This window comes from Alosa pseudoharengus, unplaced genomic scaffold (genome assembly GCF_046254945.1).
Source record: "Alosa pseudoharengus isolate Yale_2024_CS ecotype anadromous, Long Island Sound unplaced genomic scaffold, YU_APseudo_1.1 YU_APseudo_1.1_scf_9, whole genome shotgun sequence".
Lineage (NCBI taxonomy): Eukaryota > Metazoa > Chordata > Actinopteri > Clupeiformes > Clupeidae > Alosa > Alosa pseudoharengus.
Genome location: NW_027468881.1, coordinates 32897562 through 32922209, shown reverse-complemented (window position 1 = coordinate 32922209; position 24648 = coordinate 32897562). Strand labels below are relative to the sequence as shown.

General features: G+C 45.9%; 1 protein-coding gene across 1 annotated transcript in view; it reads right to left on the bottom strand.

Moving 5' to 3' along the window:
* ubr4 (ubiquitin protein ligase E3 component n-recognin 4) overlaps positions 1-24648 on the bottom strand; it is a 64131-nt gene that overhangs the window by 2945 nt on the left and 36538 nt on the right. The window contains exons 58-97 of the mRNA XM_076277282.1: positions 23054-23191; positions 22286-22454; positions 21735-21939; positions 21272-21385; positions 20455-20664; positions 18384-18533; positions 17609-17836; positions 17338-17416; positions 16820-17035; positions 16349-16517; positions 14846-14990; positions 14604-14689; positions 14416-14503; positions 14112-14305; positions 13131-13370; positions 12862-13000; positions 12217-12342; positions 11821-11949; positions 10677-11029; positions 9344-9434; positions 9141-9225; positions 8846-8973; positions 8407-8536; positions 8017-8174; positions 7708-7817; positions 6832-6973; positions 6623-6704; positions 6163-6336; positions 5097-5218; positions 4436-4633; positions 4034-4114; positions 3760-3847; positions 3409-3536; positions 3197-3304; positions 2851-2970; positions 2133-2323; positions 1488-1661; positions 1278-1377; positions 592-810; positions 37-189 (exon numbers count right to left, since the gene is read on the bottom strand). Coding sequence (XP_076133397.1) covers positions 37-189; positions 592-810; positions 1278-1377; positions 1488-1661; positions 2133-2323; positions 2851-2970; positions 3197-3304; positions 3409-3536; positions 3760-3847; positions 4034-4114; positions 4436-4633; positions 5097-5218; positions 6163-6336; positions 6623-6704; positions 6832-6973; positions 7708-7817; positions 8017-8174; positions 8407-8536; positions 8846-8973; positions 9141-9225; positions 9344-9434; positions 10677-11029; positions 11821-11949; positions 12217-12342; positions 12862-13000; positions 13131-13370; positions 14112-14305; positions 14416-14503; positions 14604-14689; positions 14846-14990; positions 16349-16517; positions 16820-17035; positions 17338-17416; positions 17609-17836; positions 18384-18533; positions 20455-20664; positions 21272-21385; positions 21735-21939; positions 22286-22454; positions 23054-23191 — 5960 coding nt within the window. The remainder of the gene's footprint in view (positions 1-36; positions 190-591; positions 811-1277; positions 1378-1487; positions 1662-2132; positions 2324-2850; positions 2971-3196; positions 3305-3408; positions 3537-3759; positions 3848-4033; positions 4115-4435; positions 4634-5096; positions 5219-6162; positions 6337-6622; positions 6705-6831; positions 6974-7707; positions 7818-8016; positions 8175-8406; positions 8537-8845; positions 8974-9140; positions 9226-9343; positions 9435-10676; positions 11030-11820; positions 11950-12216; positions 12343-12861; positions 13001-13130; positions 13371-14111; positions 14306-14415; positions 14504-14603; positions 14690-14845; positions 14991-16348; positions 16518-16819; positions 17036-17337; positions 17417-17608; positions 17837-18383; positions 18534-20454; positions 20665-21271; positions 21386-21734; positions 21940-22285; positions 22455-23053; positions 23192-24648) is intronic.

Below are 24648 nucleotides of genomic sequence, written 5' to 3'. Positions count from 1 at the left end.
CACACGCCTGTAGAAAAATCCACTTTCCACACCCTAGATCTTGACCCCTTCTGATCCGAGTGTCGTGCTGCGTACCTGGAACTTGTAGCCCTCTCTGCAGATGCAGCAGGTCAGGCCCGGCTCCTCGATCAGCTCCTCCATCTGCTTCAGCAGCGATGTCTTGGTCACCACCTGGCCCTTCTCATTGGTCTGAGGAAACAACAACGCAACACAAGGGTTAGCATCTGCTGTGGTTTCTGATACCTCAAAATCAAGCTCTGATCACATTACGACATTAAGAGCTATTAAGAGCTATTATGATCTATTATGTATAAAATATTCTTAATCTACAGTGCATTAAGATGTGCTGTAACGATCTGTGATGAGTGTGGTTTTATTTTTGTATCTGACAGCCGACTAAAAGCTTCAGATAAATAGTTATAAATGCCTGCAAGGTATTATGTTCCCTTCTGTTAATGAGGTTTCTAGAAACACAAATCCAGAAACACAATTCCAGATTTCCAATGTCAGTCTTTATGTAGCAACATGCTTTGTGTTTTTAAGGAGAAACTGCTGTGTGTTGATGGTGATGGCGTCTCCTGCGGCACGTACCGTCATTCCCAGAGTGCCGAGGGCCTTCTGTCTCATGGCCATGGCCATGCGCTTCTTCTCCGCCCGCGTCTCCCGCCGCGCCGCGTCGATCTTCAGGTTGACGTCCGCGTGCTCACGGAGCGCTTCCAGAAGGTTCTCCGCCAGCGTGCCGATGCCCTCGTCACTGGACACCTGCTCCAGCTTGTGGAGGTTGCTGATGGAGTCGGTCCCTATCAGCATCTGTGGGGACAGATCATAGAGGGGCTGGGAGTCAGACCTCTTACCTAAAGGGAACACCAGCACGGGTGCGTATGATAAAATGAATCCTTCCCAAGCCATGAAGGCTAATAAGGCTGGTCCCGGTGTCCGTGGAAACAAGTAGGCGAGGGTCATAGACTACCTCTAGAGATGGGACACAAGTCAATCGCAGAGTAACCCCCCAATTGAAGCATGTACTCATATATAACTGGGTGGACCTACAGTAGTCAATGCAGATACATTAGAGTGCCTTGTCCAATGACAGAACGTGCGACCTCAAGTGATCGCGCTGGGATTAGAAACCAACAATCTTTGAACTGGCAGCCACTTACTACCCGTTAGGTAACTGAGCCTTAATGGTTAGGCTAAATTGAATAGAGGAGTCTATCAACTGCATAACTAAATGAAGTGCTTACGCAAGGTTGCAAGTTGTTCTAGAAGGGCTTTACCTGTGTAGGGGGGTGCTGTGTGGCCAGGCCACGGAGTAGCCTGAGGATGAAGGGCAAGGCGGGTCTGGACAAGAACTTCTTCCACACATCTGCATCCAAACTAGTAAACAAACACATAGGATGGGTTAACCATAAGAGATCAAAGACTAAAAGACCAGATTTCTTGGAAGCCGTTTTCTGGGATCAGTGGTCAGTGAGCTAGTGGCCTACTTTTTGGCGCTGGGGATATGTTTCTTCATGTAGTCTAGGGCACTCTGTGTGATGCCCTTCTGCAGGATCAGGTCCTTGAGCTGGTGGCCGTTGCTGTTGTTCTTGATGCCGGCGGCAATCTTGCAGAAGCAGTCCAGAAAGACCTTATCATCTGCACTGTGTTCTTCATCGTACCTGTGGGACAAAAGCCTGAGGTCAAAACTCACAGGACTGCAAAGCATTACTCTGGTCATCCTCCATTACTCCTGTTCTGTCTACTTCCTCATACCATAAACCAATTAGAGGTGCTTTCTTTTGAATTATTCTTTAATTACATTTTTTTATTTATTATTTTACCTTGTGTCTTTTGTGTTATCTTTTTATTATTATTATGTTCTTTATTTTTTAAACTATTCTTTGAGTATTGCCCTTTTATGCTTTTATTTGCTACTGTTTGCTTTTGTTTATGTAAAGCACATTGAATGATCTCTGTGTATGAAATGCGCTATATCAATAAACTTGACTTGACTGTTAACACTTTATTACCTTTATAGGATCACAACATTTTTCTTAAGCGTGCAATTAACCATAATCTACTGCAGCGCCATGAGACGTGTGTTTTGGCGCTCTATAAGTGAAATTAAATTGAAATTGAGATGAGCGTACTTGTCAAAACTGCAGCAGGGCTTAAAGCGTTCAACCAGGATGTGCATTTTCTCCAGCTCTCCGAAGGACAGGTAGGGGATGATGCGCAGCAGGCCCTGCAGGACGCTGGGGTTGGAGCGCACGAACGGCGTGTTGATCTGCTCCAGCAGCATCACCAGCTGGTCCTTATCGCCAGTCAGCAGCAAGTTACCCTGAAACAGGAGAAAGGATTCATCCACGAGAACCCATTTTCTACATTTACCCAGATAGCAAAATCAGATTGGCCGATAGCGGACCGCTGGTGGTATGCCGCCGGTGGCGTGCCACTTGTGGTCCGCCGTTGGACCACCATCTCTTTAAATTTAACTTGTCATGAATATTAAGAAAAGTTAATACAATTATATATGGAGTATAACTGAACAACCGAAAAAGATTTTAGACCAATAGTGGCAAAATATTGGGCAATTTGTCTGCAACCCGCCAGAGAACCGATGAGCAAAATGCTAGCGGACCGGCAGATCTGCCCCCAGTGGGCCAACAGTGGTCCGCTAGCCTCTTGCTATCTGGGTATATACACACACACACACAAGATGACTTCCTATACTTTTTATACTTTTCCTCCAATTGTTGCCTACACAGTCTTACATGAGCATGAATACATCAAACTTAAAGCCTTCTGGTTAGTTTGGGAATGGATGTTACAGGCCTTCGGTTCAGACAGGAGCACTGGGACCCTCACCTTGTCTTCAGACACCGTCTCCGCGTTGGCCTCGTCCAGGATGATCTCCATGATGCTAAGGACCTGCTCGGCTATCGAGGCCCCACCACTGTCCTTACTCTCCTGTTCCGCCACCAGGGCCTGGTCACACAACACACAACAGTTAAACTTACCTCATAAAAGAGACCTGACCAATGTTTTATAAGGTTATGCAATGGGAAAAGCAATGAACAGACACTGCAAGCCATACCTAAATCACAAACATCAACGTAATGTGTGCATTTGATCTGATTTTCCTAACTACAGGATATTGCGCAATGTAACAGACGAGCACAGCGGAAGTGATGGGTGAATCTAATGCGCGTACCAGGTTCAGAGTGCCCAGCATGACGTTCAGCGTGTTCATCTCCGGCCTGACCAGCTGTTGTCTGTTGATCTTCACCTTCACACAGTAGCTGAACAACTTCAGCAGCACCTGGGATTGAGAGGGTAGCAGTGTTCATAACAACATCCCTTCTGGAAATTGCAGTTTAATTAAATTTAAATGTAATGTTCTTAACTTCCATACTCTGCACTCACAGTGAGCAAGTGTCTGCCCTGCTTAAAGTCCTTGATTCCAGACAGGCGATTGAGCATACACTCCAGACCTCCACACTGGGCCATCACGCCAGCCATCTTGTACACCTCCTCCTCATCCTCCTCTTCATCTACAGGAAAACACACACTTTCACTCAGACATTCAACCCTTTACCATAGTACCATAGAGTAAAACCAGGTGACAGGGAGGACCATTTTCCCCAATTAGAAATAAAGTGATCGCACCAAAATAAAGAAAGTATCTATCATTTTTCATCATATCTTCATATGACTTTTTTGGGGGGTAAAAAAGGACTAATAGTGTGTAAAATGGCAGTGGTTTGAAAATCCTACCAGTGGTGGAGTCTAGCGACTCGATGAACTCCTCTGTCGCATCTCCCAGGAGACCCCTCATCCTGTAAATGATCCTCATTGGCTCTCCCTGGAACATGAACACACCAGTCTCATTCACCGTTTCTCATCACCACAAATATACCAGTTCATCTGTGTAAGCGTGGCTAACTATATCTCGGCACACACAACCATCTGACCCTACCTCATGGGTGGGGCACACACAACCGTCTGACCCTACCTCATTGGTGGGGCACACACAACCGTCTGAGCCTACCTCATTGGTGGGGCACCACACTTTCTTGTAGACCTCAGCTACAGACAGATCCAAGCTGATTATCTTGTTGTTCACAAGGAGCTGAAAGACAGGAGTACACATGCTTATTTAAAAAGTGAATAATTTACATGTCAAAATAAATCTTATTGATTGACATTAACATTATGATGTGATTTAATGTCACTGCTTGAGACACATTTTGAGACAATATGAGAGGGACTAGCAACAAGCAAAATATTCATAAATGAAGTAATATTATATTGATTATGAATTAAATATGTTTTACTTTTCTTTTATATAAACCTCTTCATAAAACCCTAATGTAAGACCACATCACTAAAGCTCTTGAGAACATGAGAGGGCAGACATTGGGAGAGGTCAGGAGGTTGAGCAGAGCCGTACCTCCATGCCGCTGTCGTCCTCCAGCAGGGCCACCAGGTCGCAGTCCTGGCAGATCTTGTTCTTGATGTCCCTCATGAGAGGCCCGATGCCAGGCTCGTTGCTGCTGTAGGGGTTGCCCGGCATGCGGCCCTGCAGGAAGTCCTCCTGCTGAGGGTCCTTCTCCAGCGTCACAAAGAACTCCGTCACCTCGTTCTCCTCCTGGACCGAAGACATGCAGAAGAGAGAGGAGGTCAATTAAGGGTCAATCAACGCAACCACTCTCCACATATCCACTTCATGCCATAAACTGAGTGATTATCAAGTCAGAATTCCATAGACCAGATCCAGGAAAGCAACACTGACACACATCGGAGCTTGAAATGTCAAGTATGTGTGATAACAAAAACATTAACAATATGCCAGACTAGTAATGTCAACTATGTGTGATAAAAAAGACATTAACAATATGCCAGACTAGTAATGTCAACTATGTGTGATAACAAAAACATTAACAATATGCCAGACTAGCCCAGACCAGGTCAATTGTCAATTTAAAGTAAAGTTAATTTAAATTGTCAATTAAAAATTCCAACATATGTCTTGTTTTGCTTATACTACCGTATAATGTGGTCTTTTGTTGAAGCCTACAGCACCTTGCACATTGACATGCAGGGTGACTCACCGGATAGATAATGCTGCATAGTCTTTCAAAGATGAACACCGGCGTGCGGTAGTCATCCAGGTTGTAGCGCTTGGCAGTCTCGATGCACACCGCCATGAAAGCCTTCGTCTCAGACTCGGTCCCTGTGGAGGTGAACAAGGAAACAAGCGTTACCCGGCTGGGCAATAACTCATCTTTGGAATATTCCAAGAAGAAAACAACTCTTGCCAAACAGCATCCGTGCTGACAAATTACTGTCAACCTCAAGGTGTTTGCTCCAGTCTGGTAAATAAAATCGGTGGCCTCTCGATCCGCACTGTTCTCGAACAACTCTAATATATACTCGTTATGACGGAGCCTGACAGACACCAGCAGACTTTCTAATAGTTGGACAGCCTGGTAAATAACCGCCAGGCAGCTCATCTTGTGCTCGTCACTCTGAAGCAGATACATCTCAGGTCAAGCCGAATAAAGCAAGTCCTTCACTTGTCTGGCTGCTCTTTGTCGTTTGTGTACACTGCTTACTGTATACAGACCTCCGGTGGCCTTCTCAGTAGCCACAAACACCATTGCACACACAACCACGTTATCACAAACACTGCAGGGTAAATTGTACCTAGGGTTTAACTAGCTAGCATTTAAAGGTTGTATCAGCAAAAGCGGGGATACGTCACTTCTGTTGATGTTCAAACAAAACAGAGAGCTAGCTCGCTACTCCCTCCCCCTCCCTCCCGTGCAATTAAAACTCTCCTAAACGCGCATCTCGTCGGTTCTTGGTTGAAACACTTTATTTTGCCTTTGAGTGGGTTGCCAACCCTTGTTGGTAGCAATTGTTTTTTTGTGTACAGATCTCGAAGCTTAGGCTGCCTACAGAGACGTGTTTTTTTGACAGCCTGCTTATGGGGCAGACCGCTAGTGGATTTGTTCCCTGTGTGCCTCCTTATGCTATCCCCTTATATTGTGTATATTGTCTGATTCCTGTTCTGCAACACCGGTACATTTCCCCTTGTGAGTCCAATAAAGTTTCATCTTCCATTGTATGGTTTCTCCAGCAGACAGTTGAAAACTCAAGTCTCGTCCTGCTGACCTGTGGTCATGTCCTCCAGCATCTCCAACAGCATGTCCTGCGTCTCGTCGATGAGCTTGGTGCGCTGCACCACCAGCTTCCTCAGGCACAGGTAGCCGTTCAGCACCGTGCCCACCAGGCGGCTCTTGAAGTGCCGCTTGATCGACTCCACCTCCACGAAGGAGGACAGCAGCCCTGGACAACGCAACACGCAACGCAACACACACACACACACACACACACACACAGACACAGGTCAGAGCCAGCCCATTAACCTAAACTCCTAAACTTTTTCTTCAAAACTAAGCATTGACAGATGAAAAAAAAATATTATTCCCGTTGTTCCGGTGAGTTACAACAGCAGGCATACTTACCATCTAGCAGAAAAACACCACCACATACTGTATGAACTGAACATTAATCCATAGACCTTACAAACCGTTCAAGGGCTAAGGAGAGGATGAGAATCCCGCTAGCTTACCGGTCAGACTCTTGAGCGCATAGCCCTGCTGCAGGTCTGTGCTCAGGGTGGCCTCCTCCAGGGCCAGCAGGTGGGCGATTTCCTATAGCAAACAAAAGCACTTCTAGCATTTCATCTAGCGTAGGAGCATTCACAGCCACCGAGGGGGTATTGCAGAGAGCAAGAGAGCTTTCAGCTCCGATCGTTAATGTGTCTGTGTGCTTGAGTACCTTGGTGATGAGATTGCCGATGTAGGGCAGAACTCCTCGAGCGGCCAGGTAGACTTTCCAGTGCGCTGGCTTGATGAGCTTCTGGTAGAGGGCCAGGTACTCCGCTGCGCACTCACCTGCTATGCTCAGCTCGTCTAGATAGCTGTGGAGGACAAAAAGCACATGATGAAGGTTAAATCAGCCAAAGTCTAGACCCATAGACTAGAGCAGTGGTCCGCGGACCCCACTAGGGGTCGCCAGAGATTGCAGAGGGGCCGCACAATGCTGCCTGGGCTGAGGTTGTAAGGTTACCAAAATTATATTTGCGCACATTAAATGTATAAAATCCCAATAACACACCCAATTGGATAATCAAAATTCTGTATAATCCAAATTAAAACATATTTTTGTTCCACATTTAAATTCATGTAGCTATTTATCACCTCTGAACTTATACGTTTGTAATTAATCACTTTATTCTTTTTGTGTGTGTATGCGGGTAGGAGTTTGGGTAGGGGGCCCTGGGGAAAACACTGAGTTAGAGGATGAACATACAATACATGCTTGCGGTCAATAACTCCAAACACCAATGATGACATGGAGCTGTCTCACACACACACACACACACACACACACACACACACACACACACACACACACACACACACACACACACACACACACACACACACACACACACACACACACACACACACACACACACACACACACACACACACACACACACACACACACACACACACACACACACACACACACACACACACACACACACACACAACTCTGGTCTTTTACACAATGCCTTCTGAGGCCATATGCAATTTACCAAATGCATTATCGATTCTCATGAGCGTGATCATTTAGAGTGACCGTTACCTTGTGAGGAGGTCCAGCACCTGCTGCTTGCGGCTGGGGATGGTGGTGAGAGCCTCGACGATGGTGCAGGCCGCCTGCCGCGCCGCCTGGGTGGCCGGGGTGAAGAGCACCTGGAGGGGGAAAAAAGGACACACGACAGGTGACCCAATGTCAGCACTCCAGGCTTTGCTGGTACAATGGCTTGTAATGACTGTATGATGCTAACATAAGGGTGCAGCTTATACTCATTATAGTGCATTAACTGGGCCTCAGAGCCATTTGTTTCCTTATGTCCCAGCACACGAGGTAACAGGAGGGTGTTTACTGTACCTGTCGCAGCCAGTTGTTGTGGCCCAGTTTGAGCAGGCGTGGGAACAGGTTCTCGGACCGCGAGCGGACAAACTGCTTCCACTTCCACACGTACTTCTCCATCAGGTACTGTCTCCGCACATCTGTCTTGTTCGCAGGCTTCGAGACCATCTCCTGGCCTGCAATGGGAGCCACAAACAACAGCATTTATATTACCTCAAAGATTTAAACAGCTCAACGTTACAATTTCATCATTTTCATTTCGAGGGATTTCAATCTGTCCTATTGGATATTTGCAGTCACGCAATAGTTAGCGCTAACAAAGCTTTGAACTTTGAATATTAGACACGCTGCATTACGGTGGGAGTCAATGTAAAGTCAGTGAAAAATGCATGTGGTCTTTCATCTTACATCTGGCTGGAAGGCACTTTTTCCAGGCCTCATACGAGGCTTTGGGGTCCTTTTTGAGCCACAGCTGGGCTTGTGCGTGGATCTCGTTGCTGTACGGCTTTACGGTCGTCAGGGACTCCACTGCAGAATCCTGGAACACAGCGCAACACACCGCCTTAGTGAACAGATTTACACTAGCCCGCAAGTCAAAAAAATAAAACTTATTTCCTCATGGTAATCTACTTTTTCCAAGTTAACTGCCTTGTCTAGACGGTCTATACTTTCTTGCACTGTATCGAACTTTTAAATTACTTTGGATCAACAGCTGGAAACCTCAACACAGAGGCTTTTGGCTGAACGTCAGAACTGGCAGAGCGGTTCATTAATGGAACGAAAAAAAACCCTGGGAGTTTGGCAAACACTCGGACAGCTACAGTACTGTGGAGAGGGCTGAGCTCACCTTGTTCTTTTTGCTGGTAGGGGCAGGGGGCTTGATCAGTTTCTGGAGGATTCTGAGGCACATCAGAGTGATGTTCTCCACCACCACGGGGGTCTTAATGTTCACCGCCATCAGGAACAGACTGAGAGCTGAACGCAAACACAGAGTGGACAAGGATGAGATCAAATGCTCAGCGCACAAAAGTTAATAAATAAATAAATAAATAAATAAATAAATAAATAAATAAAGTGTTGAAAACATACTATTGAAAAAGTGCCTAGTCTAAAAACAGACAGGAAACGCAAATGGAACCCACCACATCGCAGACGCAACTCCCAGCATCCTCCTTCCTTGGCAATGGAGTCGGTGAGGAGCTGCATCTCATACTGCAGACTGCTCACCTGCAGAGCCATAACAAACAAACACACACACGTGAAAATCGTTTAGCATTTTGGGGTGAGATTTGGTCATCATTACCAAAGAACACGGTCGCTGTGCCACATCATCACTTACACTTACCAGGTCCGGGTTGGCCCAGTGGCCCTTGAGCGCAGCGGACACTTTGGCGAGGATGAGGTCGTTCATCTGCTGGGTGGCCTCAGGGTGATCTCTGCAGAGCACAGCAGAGCAGAGCAAAGGGAATGGGGTTACTAGAACAGAAACGTTGCACCCAATAATACTGATGAAACACGCTAAACAGCACTGCTGGTATACACAGAAAAATGCCAATGGACAGTGTCTTTACAATATTATCTCCCCTTCGAGGGCTCTTGTCCACTTCCAATGATCATGCATTTCACATTCATAATCCAAGGGGTCAATAATTTTTCGTTCTCTTCAAATCACTTGATATAATACCAGATGCAGTACATAAGACAGTACATAATACATAGTACTTAAGATGTGCTACATAGATATTAACTCATTGAATGCCAAGCTGTTTTCGGGAACTTTGTCCTAGAGTGTCAGCAATCTAGACCATTGTTGATGATTTTTGTACAGCCACAGCATATTTTGTGTTATAGCTATGAAATAGCTCGATTAAAAGGTGAGACTTTAAGCTCTCGGTGGGTGCAAACCGTGTATTTCTACACGCCTCTGTTCCTGAGAAATCCCAAGCTAAACAGTGGCTAGTTTTCACCAAAATCGCTGTTTTTTTTCTAGAAATGGAGATATAACGTCTTTCATGAAATATGAAGTGTTGCCTGTTACATACTTGTGTGACTTTCCGGGAAGTGATCAGCGAGACCTGGCGAGACTGCCACCTAGTGATAGACCCACGAAAATGGCCTGTTTTTGACCTGACGTGCATGCGTCACTGATTCGACCCAAAGCGGCAACCGAGTTATGATAAAATGTCCAGATTTTCATGAGTTTCACGATCGACATATATTTCATTCCCATTCATCACAGAGTTCCCAAAATCACATATAAGGTGTGTTAGAGTGTCTAGTTTCGTAATTTAAAAAAAAAGCTCAAAACGTAATATTACGTTTTTGGCACTCAATGAGTTAAGTATATGCAAAGTCCTTTTAGGCCCTAAGTCCCTCCACTCAGCAGCCATATTGCAATGCTTTTTGGGCACTCATCGCGCATCCTATTCGGCAGAAATGCGTGTGCGCAAGGCTTCACGACACCAACCTCACAACACACCATTTGATTGGCTCAATGTATTCACATCACACCACATGATTGGCTTAATGTATTCACATTTTGACGAGGAAGGGGTGGCATACGTGTAGACAACGGCGTTACAAACTAACCCCATGCATTTCTATGGAGGATTTTTTTGAGTGCTGTGTCTCCTCATTAGAAAGTCTCTGGTGTATGCAATAGGTGGTTGGTCTGTTACCTGGTGAGGAGGCACATGAGCTGGCGCACCTCCTCGCGCATGCCACCGGTGCCCCGGCGCAGGTTGTACTCGAAGAGCTCGCGGATGAGGCCCTGCAGGACCAGGATCTGCCGGATGGCCGGGTTGGTGGCCAGGGCGCGCAGCAGCGTGATGCAGTGGCCCGTGACGGCCGAGGCGCAGCCGTAGCACTTGGTGGACGAGGTGTGGCCACAGCCCAGCACGGAGAGCGCGCGGTACTGGCTGGCCGTGAAGGTGGGCTGGTGGGCGCCCGAGCTGGAGCGCGAGGAGCGTGTGGCCGCCTCACGCTGCTGCAGGTCGTACTCCAGCAGCTCCTTACGCGACGCCAGCACTTTCTGCAGGAGAGAGGGAGGGAGAGAGAGAGAGAGAGAGAGAGAGAGAGAGAGAGAGAGAGAGAGAGAGAGGAGAGAGGGAGAGAGGGAGAGAGGGAGAGAGGGAGAGAGGAGAGAGGAGAGAGGGAGAGGGAGAGGGAGAGGGAGAGAGAGGGAGAGAGGGAGAGGGAGAGGGAGGGAGGGAGAGGGAGATGAGAGAGAGGAGAGGAGAGAGAGAGAGAGAGAGAGAGAAAGAAAGAAAGAAAGAAATAGAGAGAGAGAACATGATGAACAGAAACACGGACAGGCAGAGAGATGGTCTGTGTCTTGTTCTCTTAAGTTCAGTGCACTGCATAGCAACGTAATGGGGTTTTTTCCCCCAAGAAATATTCCTCCATGTAAAAGGCATTAATGTAGAGGCCTGTGGGCATAACAGGTACTGAACATAAATCATAATGAAAGTCTACTAATGGGCTAGGCTAATAACTTTGGGAAAGAGCTCAAAGCGTATTCAGATGCACTAGTTTTTTCCATAATCCTGTTCTTTTTCTTTTTTTGAAGTATATTTTTGTGCTTCATGCCTTTATTCAGAAAGAACAGTGAAACGTGACAGGAAATGAGTGGGGAAATAAGATAGGGTGGGACTGGCCGAGGGTCTTGTACCCCCCCCCCCCCATCTTTGTATTTTTTTATATAGTTACTGTATATAAAGTGGTTGATTTGAATAAAGAACATCTTTAGTGAATATATAACATTATAATATAATATGTAAATTCTGGTATGGCAGTGGCTTGTATAGTGTAGTATAATCCTACCTGGATGATTTTGGAGAGCTCATCAAAAGAGGTCTTGCAGTCTCCGCTGTACTCCTGCGCCAGCTGCTGGATGTAGCGGTTCACACTGGCCGTGGAGGTGCCCAGGCCTGCACCGGCGCCCGTGTCATCCTGTGGACACACATACACACACCACTGACACGCTCCAGTAAGCTCACGCAGTCACTATTCAACACATGGGCAAACTAACACATTGCATTAGACATTCATTAATCAATTTAAAAAAAGTTTATAATAATAAAGCCTCCATCTTAACAAAGGGGTCACAGGTAATGTCAAATCCAAACAGAATTATGAGAGAAAAACGTCTGTGAGAAGAAAAACCAAAACAAGTTATGCTTGGACTCCTGATTGGGACAGATGGTCTTAGGGACCCACCTGTGGTTTCTCTGGGGCGGCCTCATTCACCTTGGACAGCAGGCTCTCAAGTTGGGGCCGGTGGCCCATGAGCTGGTGGTACACTCGGTCTGCCTTATCCAGCAGTGTGTTGATGTTGGTCACCGCCTGGCAAGGTCACACACACACACACACACACACACACACACACACACACACACACACACCAAGGACGTTAGGGAGATAAGGTTACCCACCCAGCTGAGACAGCGCATTATTTAATCAGACTGGAATACAGCTGCAGTGATAGTCCTTCACCTTAGTGTTGAGCAACACTACCAAATGAGCAGATGCTCTGGTCCATGTTAATCAGCAGTTTGCATGGGCTTATTGTGTGTAGGCCACTGTCTGGGAGTGTGTATGGAAGTGTGTGCAGTGTTGAACAAAAGGACACAGATGCTCAGCCAGGTGTGTATGTGTTTGTGTAGGTAGGTGGGTGTGTGTGTGTGTGTGTGTGTGTGTGTGTGTGTGTGTGTGTGTACCTGTAGGGGGTAGAGTGCTGGTTGTATCCTGTAAATAGGTGGTGTGTGTGTGTGTACCTGTAAGGGGTAGAGTGCTGGTTGTATCCTGTAAATGGGTGGTGTGTGTGTGTGTGTGTGTGTGTGTGTGTGTGTGTTTTCTCCTCACCTTCTTCCTGTCCTCTTCGTTCTCAATGGGATCCACAGCGCAGCAGGGCTTGGCGTACAGCATGAAATCAAAGCGGGCGTACTTGCAGAAGCCACAGGCGTTACACAGGAAGGGGTCCTTCTCATCGTAGTTTATGGATCTGGCAGAGAGGAGAGAGAGGCGCAGTCAACATCGAGCCAGACATCTCCCAAGTCACGTCACAGCTCATGGGAGGAATTCGAGACCCGAGACGTGTCGCTACGCAACACAACGCTGAGCGTTGGACCCACCTGCACTTGTGGCACTGGTACACGTTCTCTCCGCAGTTGCCGCACACTCCCGGGTTGGCGGGCACAGACGCGCTGCACCGCGGGCACTGCAGCGTCTCCGTGGAGGCCTGGTAGTTCTCGTAGAAGTCGGAGAACTCGATCATCAGGTTGGACGCCACGATGGGCAGGGGCAGGTCGATCTTCACCTCCGTCTGGCCGGGGGTCAGCTGCACCTTCTTGGCCTTGTGCCAGCGGGCCGGCCTGAGGGAGAACCAAACAGAGGTCACCGGCATGTTGGGTTTGGACATTGGGTACATTAAAATCAGGGGTCTTCAACCTTTTTCAACCCAAGGACCCCTTGGCTGAGAGAGACACTGAGCACGGACTCATATGTAGCCTATACAATATTTTATAAACGAATACAAACCATCTTTTCTACGTTCTGTTTATGTCGCGGACCCCCGGTTGAATATCACTGCATTAAATCATTGTACATGATTTCCTAACAAATGTACTCAAAACACATGACTTGTTTACGCTACACCTGATGCTACCAAATATACTACATTCACAAGTTTCAGAAGGTCTATAATAATTTAAGCAAGTTATTATTTATATTTAGTTTTTTTAAATTTATATTTAGTTTATTTGATCAATGTACATAGGCAAGCTGAAAAACCTGATGCACTATAGTATTTATAGATAATGTTACTTATAAGAAGGGCATTTTTTGTATGCAGTAAAAAGAGAAAGTAAGTGAGTAAGAAAGGGTCATATAAGGGTCAAAATAAATAATTGATTTATTTGTAAGAAGGGAGACAAAAATCATAAACACAGATAAAAAAGGCTAAGAAATTAAAGGCTAGGTAAGATAATGAAGGCTGGGTTGCCCTGGCGACCTCAGGGAAACACCGTTTTGCCACAACTAAATGAACATTTGCACTCAAAAGCCAAGAGGCGATGATGCATCCCTTTGAAGTGTTTTGAGCTGCTGCCACTCACTTGTTTTTCAGCTCCACAATGGCCTGTACTGTTCTATTGTTGTAGTACAGGTTAATGGTGCGCACCATCTTGGTGCGTTTGAGATCCCCGATCTTCACTGTGACTTTGCTGATGGTGTGGCTGCCGATCAGCTTGACCACCTGCTGGGTGGTGGTGTACCGCGTGTCTACCTTGATCGATGACAGTTTGATGTTCTGCAGAAACAGCAGTGGCAAATGGGTTTGAATGATGAAATATTTTTTCAACATGACACCCAATGAAACGGCATCAGTCACCGAGTTCGACATGCTTCGGTGTCACTTACTGAGAACGGCACTTCGGGGTTGTTGCAGACCAAACAGGGATCACTTTCCAGGTAAAATCCATCAAATTCGACGAGCCCAGACAGGGTGCTAAACAAGAGTACAAAAACCAGAGGGACAAAATCATTAAGCGGAATTCATAATGATGTTGTTGAAGTTAACTCTGAAGGAGGTCTTTGCAGATGCTTACTTGTAGATGTTGGAGTTGGGGTGGTTGGTGAGGATGTGGTTTTGGGTTCTTAGAATTTCCACAGCCTTCTGTGAGTACTCCTTCAGCTGTCACACAGAACATAACATAGCATAACAGACACGTCTTAAACAATAGAATGCTTAAGGTCTACAATACAGTGCTTTGTTACTGTACATTTATGTGGAAGAAATTACGTGAGTTTGCTGAGGCAGGACATTTCATGACACTGTAGGTGGACTCACCTTTTTGTCCGTCTGAGGCGTCTTGAGGGAGAAGTAGCCGAGCAGGTCCACAAACTGGGCCGCCTTGCGTCCGTACGCAGGGAGCTCGGGCCAGATGGCCCACATGAGGTCCAGGAGCAGCTCCTGCTGGGACTTACTGGAGTTTCTGCAAGAGGACAAGTACAGGTGTTTTTCTACCTTTCTCAGGTAAGGCAATGTACAGGAAAAATAGTGATACAGAGACATTCATTCAGACGGGCAAATTTTAAAGGAGAATTCCGGCCATTTTTTTACATAAATCTCGGTTTGTTGAGGTTACCGAGTACTGTCGGTAAAAAAACAAACATAGGCCCCAGCTGTGGCGCAACTGGCTGGGGCACCTGCACCGTACGCCGGCGAACCGTGTTCGATTCCCGCCCTGTGGTCTTTTTTCCGTATCCTACCCCTGCTCTCTCTCCCATTCACTTCCTGTCACTCTCCACTGTCCTATCATTAAAGGCATAAAAAGCCCAAAAAATATACTTAAATTTTTTTTTTTAAAAAACATAATATATAATCATGCTCCCAGAGTGTAGGGTCTTTTCTCAATACAAAGTACGTTAAAGAACGGTCTCCCATTCTTGAAAGTTCGAACTTGAAAAGTTAAGATCGTGAGTCCAGACTCTGGAGAACGCAAGGACACAGTACGCTCAATTTGCAGTTTGAGACAGCAGCGTTCTTGCCAACGGCAGCCTCGGAACAGCTCGAGAGTCTAGTCATTTAGGCCTACCTATTGCTCTGTCTACCCAGTATTTCTGACATTTACAATAAAATATATAATTCACCAGCTTGTTTAATGTTTTTCATTTCAAAATTTTTTATTAAATATTAATAAGAATATATTCACATGCTGGCGGGAACAATGTTTGAAGTTCGCAGTTTAAGTGACAGTAATGATTTAACTTTAGTTGTGAAGCCTGTAGCCTACTGTTTATAGCCTAAACATGGATCGGATTGTAGCAGCAATTATGATTGTGGAATCTTCAATCCACCAAGTCACCACCAGATGCATCCTTGATAAAACCAAGGATTCGAGAACACTTCCGGGAATGTTATACGTTCTTGGATAAATGCGAACTTGTGAATTTGAACAATACTTCGGCGGTGATTGATGACGTTTCAGAACGATTTTCAAGTTCATGAGAACACAAGTATAGAAAAGAACGCATATTGAGAAAAGCCCTAGAGCTATTGGCTGCAGCAACTCGAGCTAGGTAGCACAATTTGTTTTTGTACCGACAGTACTCAGTGACCTCGAGGAACAGTGATCTATGTGAAAAATGGCTGGAATTGTCCACATTTCAATGGAAAGCACAATAACATATTGGCAAGTTTTTTTTTAATAATATAGTTTATGATAGAAGTCATTGTTATGAGTTGGAAAACTAATCCTCCTCTGTGCCTAGATTCAGTTCACTGAACAAGGGGGAGGAGATACTGTACAAGTCCGGGGTGTGTCTGTGGCTTGCAGATGTAGATGTGTACCTGTAGATGTGCAGGGCCAGGCAGTGGGCTTGCCAGCGCACAGACGAGGAGTTGGACTCCAGGAGGAAGCAGCGCAGGAACTGGATCAGAGTCTCCTTGTCTGCAAACTTGTTTAGCTGACTGACCAGAGCAGTGCACAGCTGATCCTCAAGACTACCAACACCCTCTCCTGGTCAACGCAAGGACAAACGTGGTCAGCTTTATCACAATGCAACTTTAAATTATTCTATTTTCTTTAACTGGATATTATAACAATCACTGACAAGGATCTCATTTTTGTATAATGAAATAAAGATTTTTCAATCACTGAAATTGAACAATTAGAACAAAATAACAAAAATAAAGAGGCTCCAAAAGTTGTCATTGTACTAAAATCTTTTTCCAATGTGCCAAATCTTTAAAAAAAAAAAGAAAAAAATGGCTAGACACATAACAGAAACTAGGCGGCTGCTTCCCATTTCCTCCACTCACCCTCTTTCTCCTTCTCCTTGTCCTCCTTCTTGCTCTTCTTGCTGGAGGACTTGCTCTGGGAGGACTGGGAGGCCCCCGATCCGCCGCCGGAGCCACCCGAGGAGGAGGACGCCAGGACCTTACTGCCACACAGGGCACAGGACAGCAGCTGCAGCAGCACAGGGGACACGCCCTCGTCCACCAGGAAGCTCACCTGCAGCAGGAAGTACAGGACCGCTATGGAGAGAGAGAGGGGGAAATAGAGAGAGAGAGTATGTTATTTAGAGAACACACACACACACACACACACACACACACACACACACACACACACACACACACACAGCACTTGGGAGAAGAAAATCATCTTACTTAATGACAAGTTACTCTGATATCATCAATTATGGTGTGACTTATTACTAAACAAATGGCACGTTTGACTTTTTGAGCTTTTGTTTTTGTTTGTCTATTACATGACAAAAGCTAATCTGTTAAAGGAGCCCTCAGGAACACATGCTGATGAGCTCCTCACTACTTACACTCATCCTTCATGCAGAACTTCTGCCAGTTGATGGTTCTTTGAGTGGCAATTTCTGCACAGGCCTTCAGATGCTCCATCTGTGAAAGATTAACAGATAAACAAACAAACAATTAATCAATCAAACACAAGCACACGATAGATAGATAGATAGATACTTCATTGATCCCCAAGGGGAAATTCAAGGCAAATTCAAAATTCAATAAATCTCAACACACTTGGTGTTTATAACCAGCTTTAACAACAACAGGAAACACAGCGGCAGCACTCACCAGGCTGATGAGGGTGTCGTACTGCAGGGCGGAGCCCGAGGACGCTGTGACTACGCCGGCGCGCAGGAAGATGCCCTGCTCCTCCAGCAGCTTCTTGATGCCGCGCACGTGCGAGTCCAGCGTGTGCAGGTCGCGCAGCTGCCGGTACTTCTCCTTGGAGCCGCAGATGAACAGCAGCAGCTTGCGCACCTGCCTGCGCACAAACGGCGTCTGCTGGATCATCAGGTACTGCAAAGAGAGAATTGGAGAGGCAGTTAGCGCATTCAAGCACTAACACTAAGACAGAAATATTATTTTATAGTTATTCTTTTAGCAGATGCTTTTATCCAAAGCAACTTACATATCAGTGTTTCCCATACATTGACTTATTTGTGGCTGCCCACCACAATATCAACATTGACCACCACACAATGATTTTCCAGGTTGTACCAAAAATTGTGCTTAAATCCAGTTAGCATTATAACCATGTTGCGCTAATTTGTTAAAAACTGTTGCGTTCAAGTTAATTCTGCAAACCTGCCACCACAAATAGAATTCAATTCTGTGGGAAACACTGCATATGTCAATTATATTACAAGGCTCATTATAGAATAGGAATAAAGAGACATAAAAAAAGGGAGATTCTGATTACAGGTCAACATGATACTGTTACTGAACCATCTAAAGCTATGGTTATGAGAGGAACTGCGGAAAGTACTTCTGAGAACAGCTACACACTACAGCTGCTGCATAAATAAGAGTAGGAACGTAGAGAAAAGACAAGTTAGGAGGCTACCTCGGACAGGAAGTAGAACCAGGAATGGTCAAAGATGGGGGGTGGGATGCGTGGGTTGGTGTCGGCGATCTTCTTGATCTGGTAGGGCAGCCGAAGCACCATCTCGGTGAGCAGCTGAGAGTAGGCCTCAAACACGTCAGAGGCGTGGCCCTGTGATTGCAGAGGAGGAGGAGCAAGACTGTTACACCAATCATCAGAAGAATAGGGGATAAAAATCGCTTTGGACAAAGGCGTCTGCTAAATCCATAACCATAACCATAACCATAACCATAAAAATACAACATCTCACAAGATGCTGTGAGATGATCATCCATAAAAGATATAGGTTTTTTTTATTTAATTTAACTGTGCTGTTCCTGATCATCTCCAACAATCAACCACACATGTTATTATAGACTTATTCCACTGCTTGGTTGAATTTCCCATTGTCCTACGTAATTGAGAACGACCATTAACCGTATGTTATCTGCACACCTATGAAGTAGATCCATTTTTTTGGCCGTATCACACTTGTATATTAATTCGCCGAACTCGTTGTGAAGTTTAAATTAACTGTCACGTTGCATCCGAGCTGTAAAATGCAGACGTTCAGAACATTGCAACATTGTAGCATATGACTGAGGTGGCTTTTAGCTAGATGGATGACAGCAGGCTAAGTAAAAGCGATGTTTCAAAGCTAAAGTTCATCAGAATCTTGGGATACGCCCGCTTGACAACGGGAGAGATAGAACTAACGACTGGCCTTTGGCCGTAGCAACCATCCATTTAGAACTAGTAACGGCAGTTTGTCCTGTGAGTTGAGAAATTAGTTGATATGTGTCGGAAGAAATTAGTTCTACAAACAAGACAGTTTTAGCGATTAAAACGTTTAAATTGTAACAGGAAATGAACACAATGCAAGTGGCAACAGTGGAATAAGCGGGATAATAGACTCCACGGTGGTCTGTTCCCAGAAGTTAATGTAGTGATGTAGTACTCGAGTCCGGTCTCGAGACCAATTTCTGCTTTCTCGGTCTCGTCTCGGACTCGTTCCTTCAAAGACTCGGTCTTGACTCGGTCTCGGACCACAGTGGGAGGCGAAGGACTCGTAATTTCAGACCGAGTCCTCGAGACCAACACATTTTTATGTTCATATAAAAAAAAAAGACAACACATAACAACAATAATAATAAAATGCAATGTTGACCGGCATTATTTGAAAATGACATCCCATGGTGCAATGCAAAGATACTGCCGTCAGAGCCGTTTATTTATCTCTATGGCTCTGCTGCCGGTGAGTGTCTGTAGGTCAGCATAGTCCATATTAAGACGTTAAGACTGCTCCTCTAAACAATTCCCAATCTAGCTTAGTCTGTAGGCCTAATGGTTGATTATTAACTGGGGTGATATTAAATTATGAATATGAAAACTGAAATTTTTTTATGGTCTTGGTCTCGACTCGGTCTCGACTCCTAAAGGACTCAGTCTCGACTCGGACTTGCTTCCTCAAAGACTCGGTCTTGACTCGGACTCGACTGTATTTGAAAACCAACAGACTCGGTCTCGACTCGGTCTCGACCCTTCAAAGACTCGGTCTTGACTCGGACTCGGCATAGGCGGTCTCGTCCCCATCACTAAGTTAATGCACTACGAGGCTCCGCTTCGCGTCGGGGCCGTTTTACAACCTCGACCGTGCATTAACTTCTGTGAACAGACCACCGTGTCGTCCATTATCCCTTACATAAGAGTAAAAATCTCTCCAAAACGTCACTGGGCAATTCCATGGAAAATTAAGTTTTTTGTAACATCCATAACGCCAATAAAATGTGATGGTATGGTATGATGTGGATTATTACATGAAATTTGAGCATTTGCTATTTTTGGCTGAAGAATGTACACGAGAAAAAATGCACAAAAAATGAATGTTATCATTCACATCATACAAATGCCAAGGCATTTAACTGGCGTTATGGATGTGACAAAAAGTCAATTTTCCATGGAATTGCCCCACTGTCTTTGTCTTGTACTCTCACAGCGGCTGCAGCTGGCACCCTGAGAGACTGTCCAGGCTGGACAGCAGTGACCCACGCACCTTGACATACTGCCGCAGGAAGAAGGGGCTCATGTCCGGCGGGGAGGAGGACGCGTGGGGCTTGAGCAGCTGGCTAGCGGCCGCTGGCTCCTCCTCGCCCTGCTGCGTCTTCCAGAACTCCAGCAGCGACTTGAGCACGTGCAGACAGTAGTCGATGGCACCTAGGCTGAGCAGGGCTGTCGCCGTGGCGTTGGAGATGAGCGACGACGACTGCAGAGAGGCAGAGAGAGAGAGAGAGAGAGAGGTTAGGCATCATTCAAGGCTTGCTTCCTTTACAGGACTTTTCTTTTTAACCGATTCATTTTACACTGCACTGTCACGCAAAAGCTGACACTGCAACTGTAGTCAACTTTTTTTACCGCTCATTTCCTTCATGCCACAGACTCATTAAAATAGTACAGGGCAATTCCATGGAAAATTTAATTTTTTGTAACATCCATAACGTCAATAAAATGTGACGGTATGGTATAATGTGAATGATTAAATGAAATGTGGCTGAAGAATGTACATGAGAAAAAATGCACAAAAAATGAATGTTATCATTCACATCATACAAATGCCAAGGCATTTCACTGGCATTATGGATGACAAAAAAGTAAATTTTCTGTGGAATTGCCCTACACATGGTGGGAGAAATGTGCATCAACTCAAATCCTTTAGTTCTGTGCTGCTATATTATTCTATACAGTTATACTACATTGTTGGTATAGCCATTATTTACATCCATGACCATGACCATCCATGACCCTACAGCATAACAGCTTGCAGTGCTAAGACGTCTAGCGTGCATAGTGAGCAGTTGTGAATGATGAGGTACCTCAGATGAGGATTTGGATCCAGACTTGGTGCGAGACATAAAGACGCTGAGGAGCCTCATGATGACCAGGTGGACCTCGTTGATGGGACTCCTCTCGTTTTTCTTGGAGACGTCCTGCTGATCCCAAACAAACGCACAAAAGTATTAGGAAGGACCTTCTCCGTCTTAATAGGAGAATCATCATAGAGAATTCCACATTATAGAGGACCAGCAAGAACAATAACTCAAATAGCTCTGGTTGGATGTCTATGCTTTTGTATGTTGGTGTGTATTCAGACAAGGTGCTCATGTGTGTTTGTGTGTGTGTGTTGGAACTATGGAATGAAAATAAGCTTTTGTTAATTTGCCAATGTGGTGTTTTGAGGCTCTTGCCCAGCTACAACGTGCTGAGACTGTGGGGATGTGTCGGATTTTTCTGGTCTTTATCTGTGCGCGTGTGTGTGTGTGTGCGCGCGTTGCGGACCTTCTTGTGCATGCCGAGCTCGGCGATGAGCTGCGATAGCAGGTCGTCCAGCGCCCCCTTGTCCTTCTCGTCCTCTCCGTCCAGGTCTGCGGTCAGCATGAGGATCACCTGCATGTAAGGGATGGCGCGCACGCCGCCCACGCTGTGCAGCTGGGACAGGTGTTGCAGCAGGCGCTCCAGCAGCATCAGACGCACCATGTGCAGTCTGCAGAGACCAACAACACACGGACTTACTGCCTGATACAGGCTCCACATCACATCACATCACACATGCACAAGTAGTAGGACAATACACAGCAAAGCAACGTCTGTCTTGGAGGATGACAATGTATGTATTATTTGAATTTCAAGAGATTTGTTTATGTCATTACATTTTTGTTTATGTCATTACATTTGTTTTAAAATTTAATCAGAAAGTTAAAGTAGCCTTACTACACCAAAATTGCAGAATAAGCTGCAGGGATGATTTTCAAAATGTAAGTAGTTGTCGACATCTTTTTAAAAACCCACCCACTAGTGAAGCCAGATTGAGTGGGTGTGAGAGCGCTGACCTGTTGCTGGTGTGGATGTCCCCCTCGGTCTCGCCCTCTCCCTCCGAGCCGTCCCCCTCCTGCTGGGCCGTGGTGGTGCTGATGGCCCCCGTGCTGGAGCTCACACTGCCGGGGCCCGCCGGGTGGCCCTCCCCCGTGGTGTCCCCGTATGCACTGCTGCGGCCGGACACTGGAGGGGGAAGACGCGGACACACACACACGCGCACGCACGCGCACACACACGCACCACACACACGCACCACACACACGCACGCCACACACACACCACACACGCGCACACACACGCACCACACACGCACACCCACGCCACACACACACCACACACACACACACACACACGCACACATGCACCACACACGCGCACGCACGCACACGCACACCCACACCACACACACACCACACACGCACGCCACACACGCACGCCACACACGCACGCCACACACGCACGCCACACACGCACGCCACACACGCACGCCACACACACGCGGTATTAGTCCACTGACAAGGCTCATGAAATGACAGGTGCCGTCTGTCTTTACGATTGTCTGAACTGAGTGTGCCCTATTTTTGGTAACAAACCCAATCATTCCAACTGGTTCACCTGATTACCTTGAGGTGAAGCATTAACACAACGTTATAAGGTCTCTAGAGCAAACACTCAAAAAACCCTTTTGAGTGCATAGAGAATCTAGAACTCGGAGGGTGGGCAGACCTGACCAACCAACAACAACAAAAAAAAATGTCCATGACTTTGTTTTTGTTTTTTACCGTTGTGCTCTCCGGCCACGGAGTCGATGGCGCTGCCGCCGCTCTCGGAGCCCACGCTGCCCCCGTGCTCGGCGGGAGAGGTGCGCAGCGTGGAGCCGTCCGTGGCCGCTGTGCTCCCCTCGTCGTCCGAGGCCGGGGCTGAAAGCAGAACCAGAGCTGTTACAGGGGAAGAACACAGCAGGCTTTGCTAAGGGGTCGCTCTAAAGAGGGAGACAGCAGTCACCAAAACAACAACAACAACAATACATGACTACAAATTAGGGGTGTAACGGTTCATGTATTCGTATTGAACCGAAACGGTACGGGCGTCACGGTTCGGTGCATGAATTTACACGGAGAATACACGGTATAAAAATACATAAAACTCGTGTGCGGATTAATTAATGTCATGCGCAATTACTGTTAAGTAGCGAGAGTTACGGGAGTTCTTTAGCGACACCTAACGCTAATCTGTAGCCTCGCCTTAGCTCTGAAGCTCTGATTGGCGCCTATGTTTTTTTTTGTCAGGTCGTCGGTCGAGTCCGTCAGTCATTAGCAGCACTAAGGTTAGACCTACAAGAGTTAGAGGATCCGCTGGTCTCTTTAAGATCGCAAGTTTGAGAACTTCAGTTACAGTAACGTTAGTACAGGCGAAAGAGTGGTGGATAAGATGAAATTGTGTGTCGGCGTTGTTCAGCATTGGGTATGTGAGTGGAAAAAATGCTACACATATTCGAAGCCATCACCCAGATGATGTAGGCTACCAATCACTGAAACGAGGGGAAAGAAACTTCCCGTGCGCTTCAGCAGCCTTTGGATACACATACAAATAGGGCCAAAACCTATGGCTTAAATTAAATGATTTCGTAATGACAGAAAGCTATGTAAATCGGGTGGTAATTACCTTTATGTTGGGGTAACTTGTAACTTCTCACATGAGGAGCTGGTAGTGTTAAGTGCATAGACAGTAAAATTAAGTGACAACGCTAACCAGGCTAATAAACAAACCATGCTACGGTGAGTTAACGTCAAAGGGCAAAGTCACGTGACTTCTAGTTGTAGTCTGTTTATGAAATGAAAGGAGCAATTTCGTTTTTAAAAAAAAGGCAAAATAGTGTGATATTTTCACAGTTAGTAGGCTAGATTATTACTTTACACACAATGAAAAATATTGAGGCAAATTGTAGACCCTTCCATATACAACTAAACACAGATGTTGAAGGTCTTGCTTAAGTGGATTTTTAAAAATCATTTTCTATGTAATTTGCACTTTCAGAAATAAGAGATGCTGTAGGCCTATTTTCAGTTTTATAGCTGATTGTCTTATTTTGTTTACAAGTTACAGATTGAGTCTGGGCACTTATTGTACTGTTTAGCCTACATCTTACACACTTCAGGCTGTTGCAGATAGCTCAGGGAAGAGACTGTATGACACTAGGTGGTACAGCCTGAGACATGTACAAAAAAAAATGCTTTCTGCATTTTTGTTTTGCTTTTCCCTCCATTGTACCGAACTCGTACCGAACCGTGATGTCCGAACCGAGGTATGAACCGAACCGTGACTTCTGTGTACCGTTACACCCCTACTACAAATGCTTGACAAAAAACAGCAATAG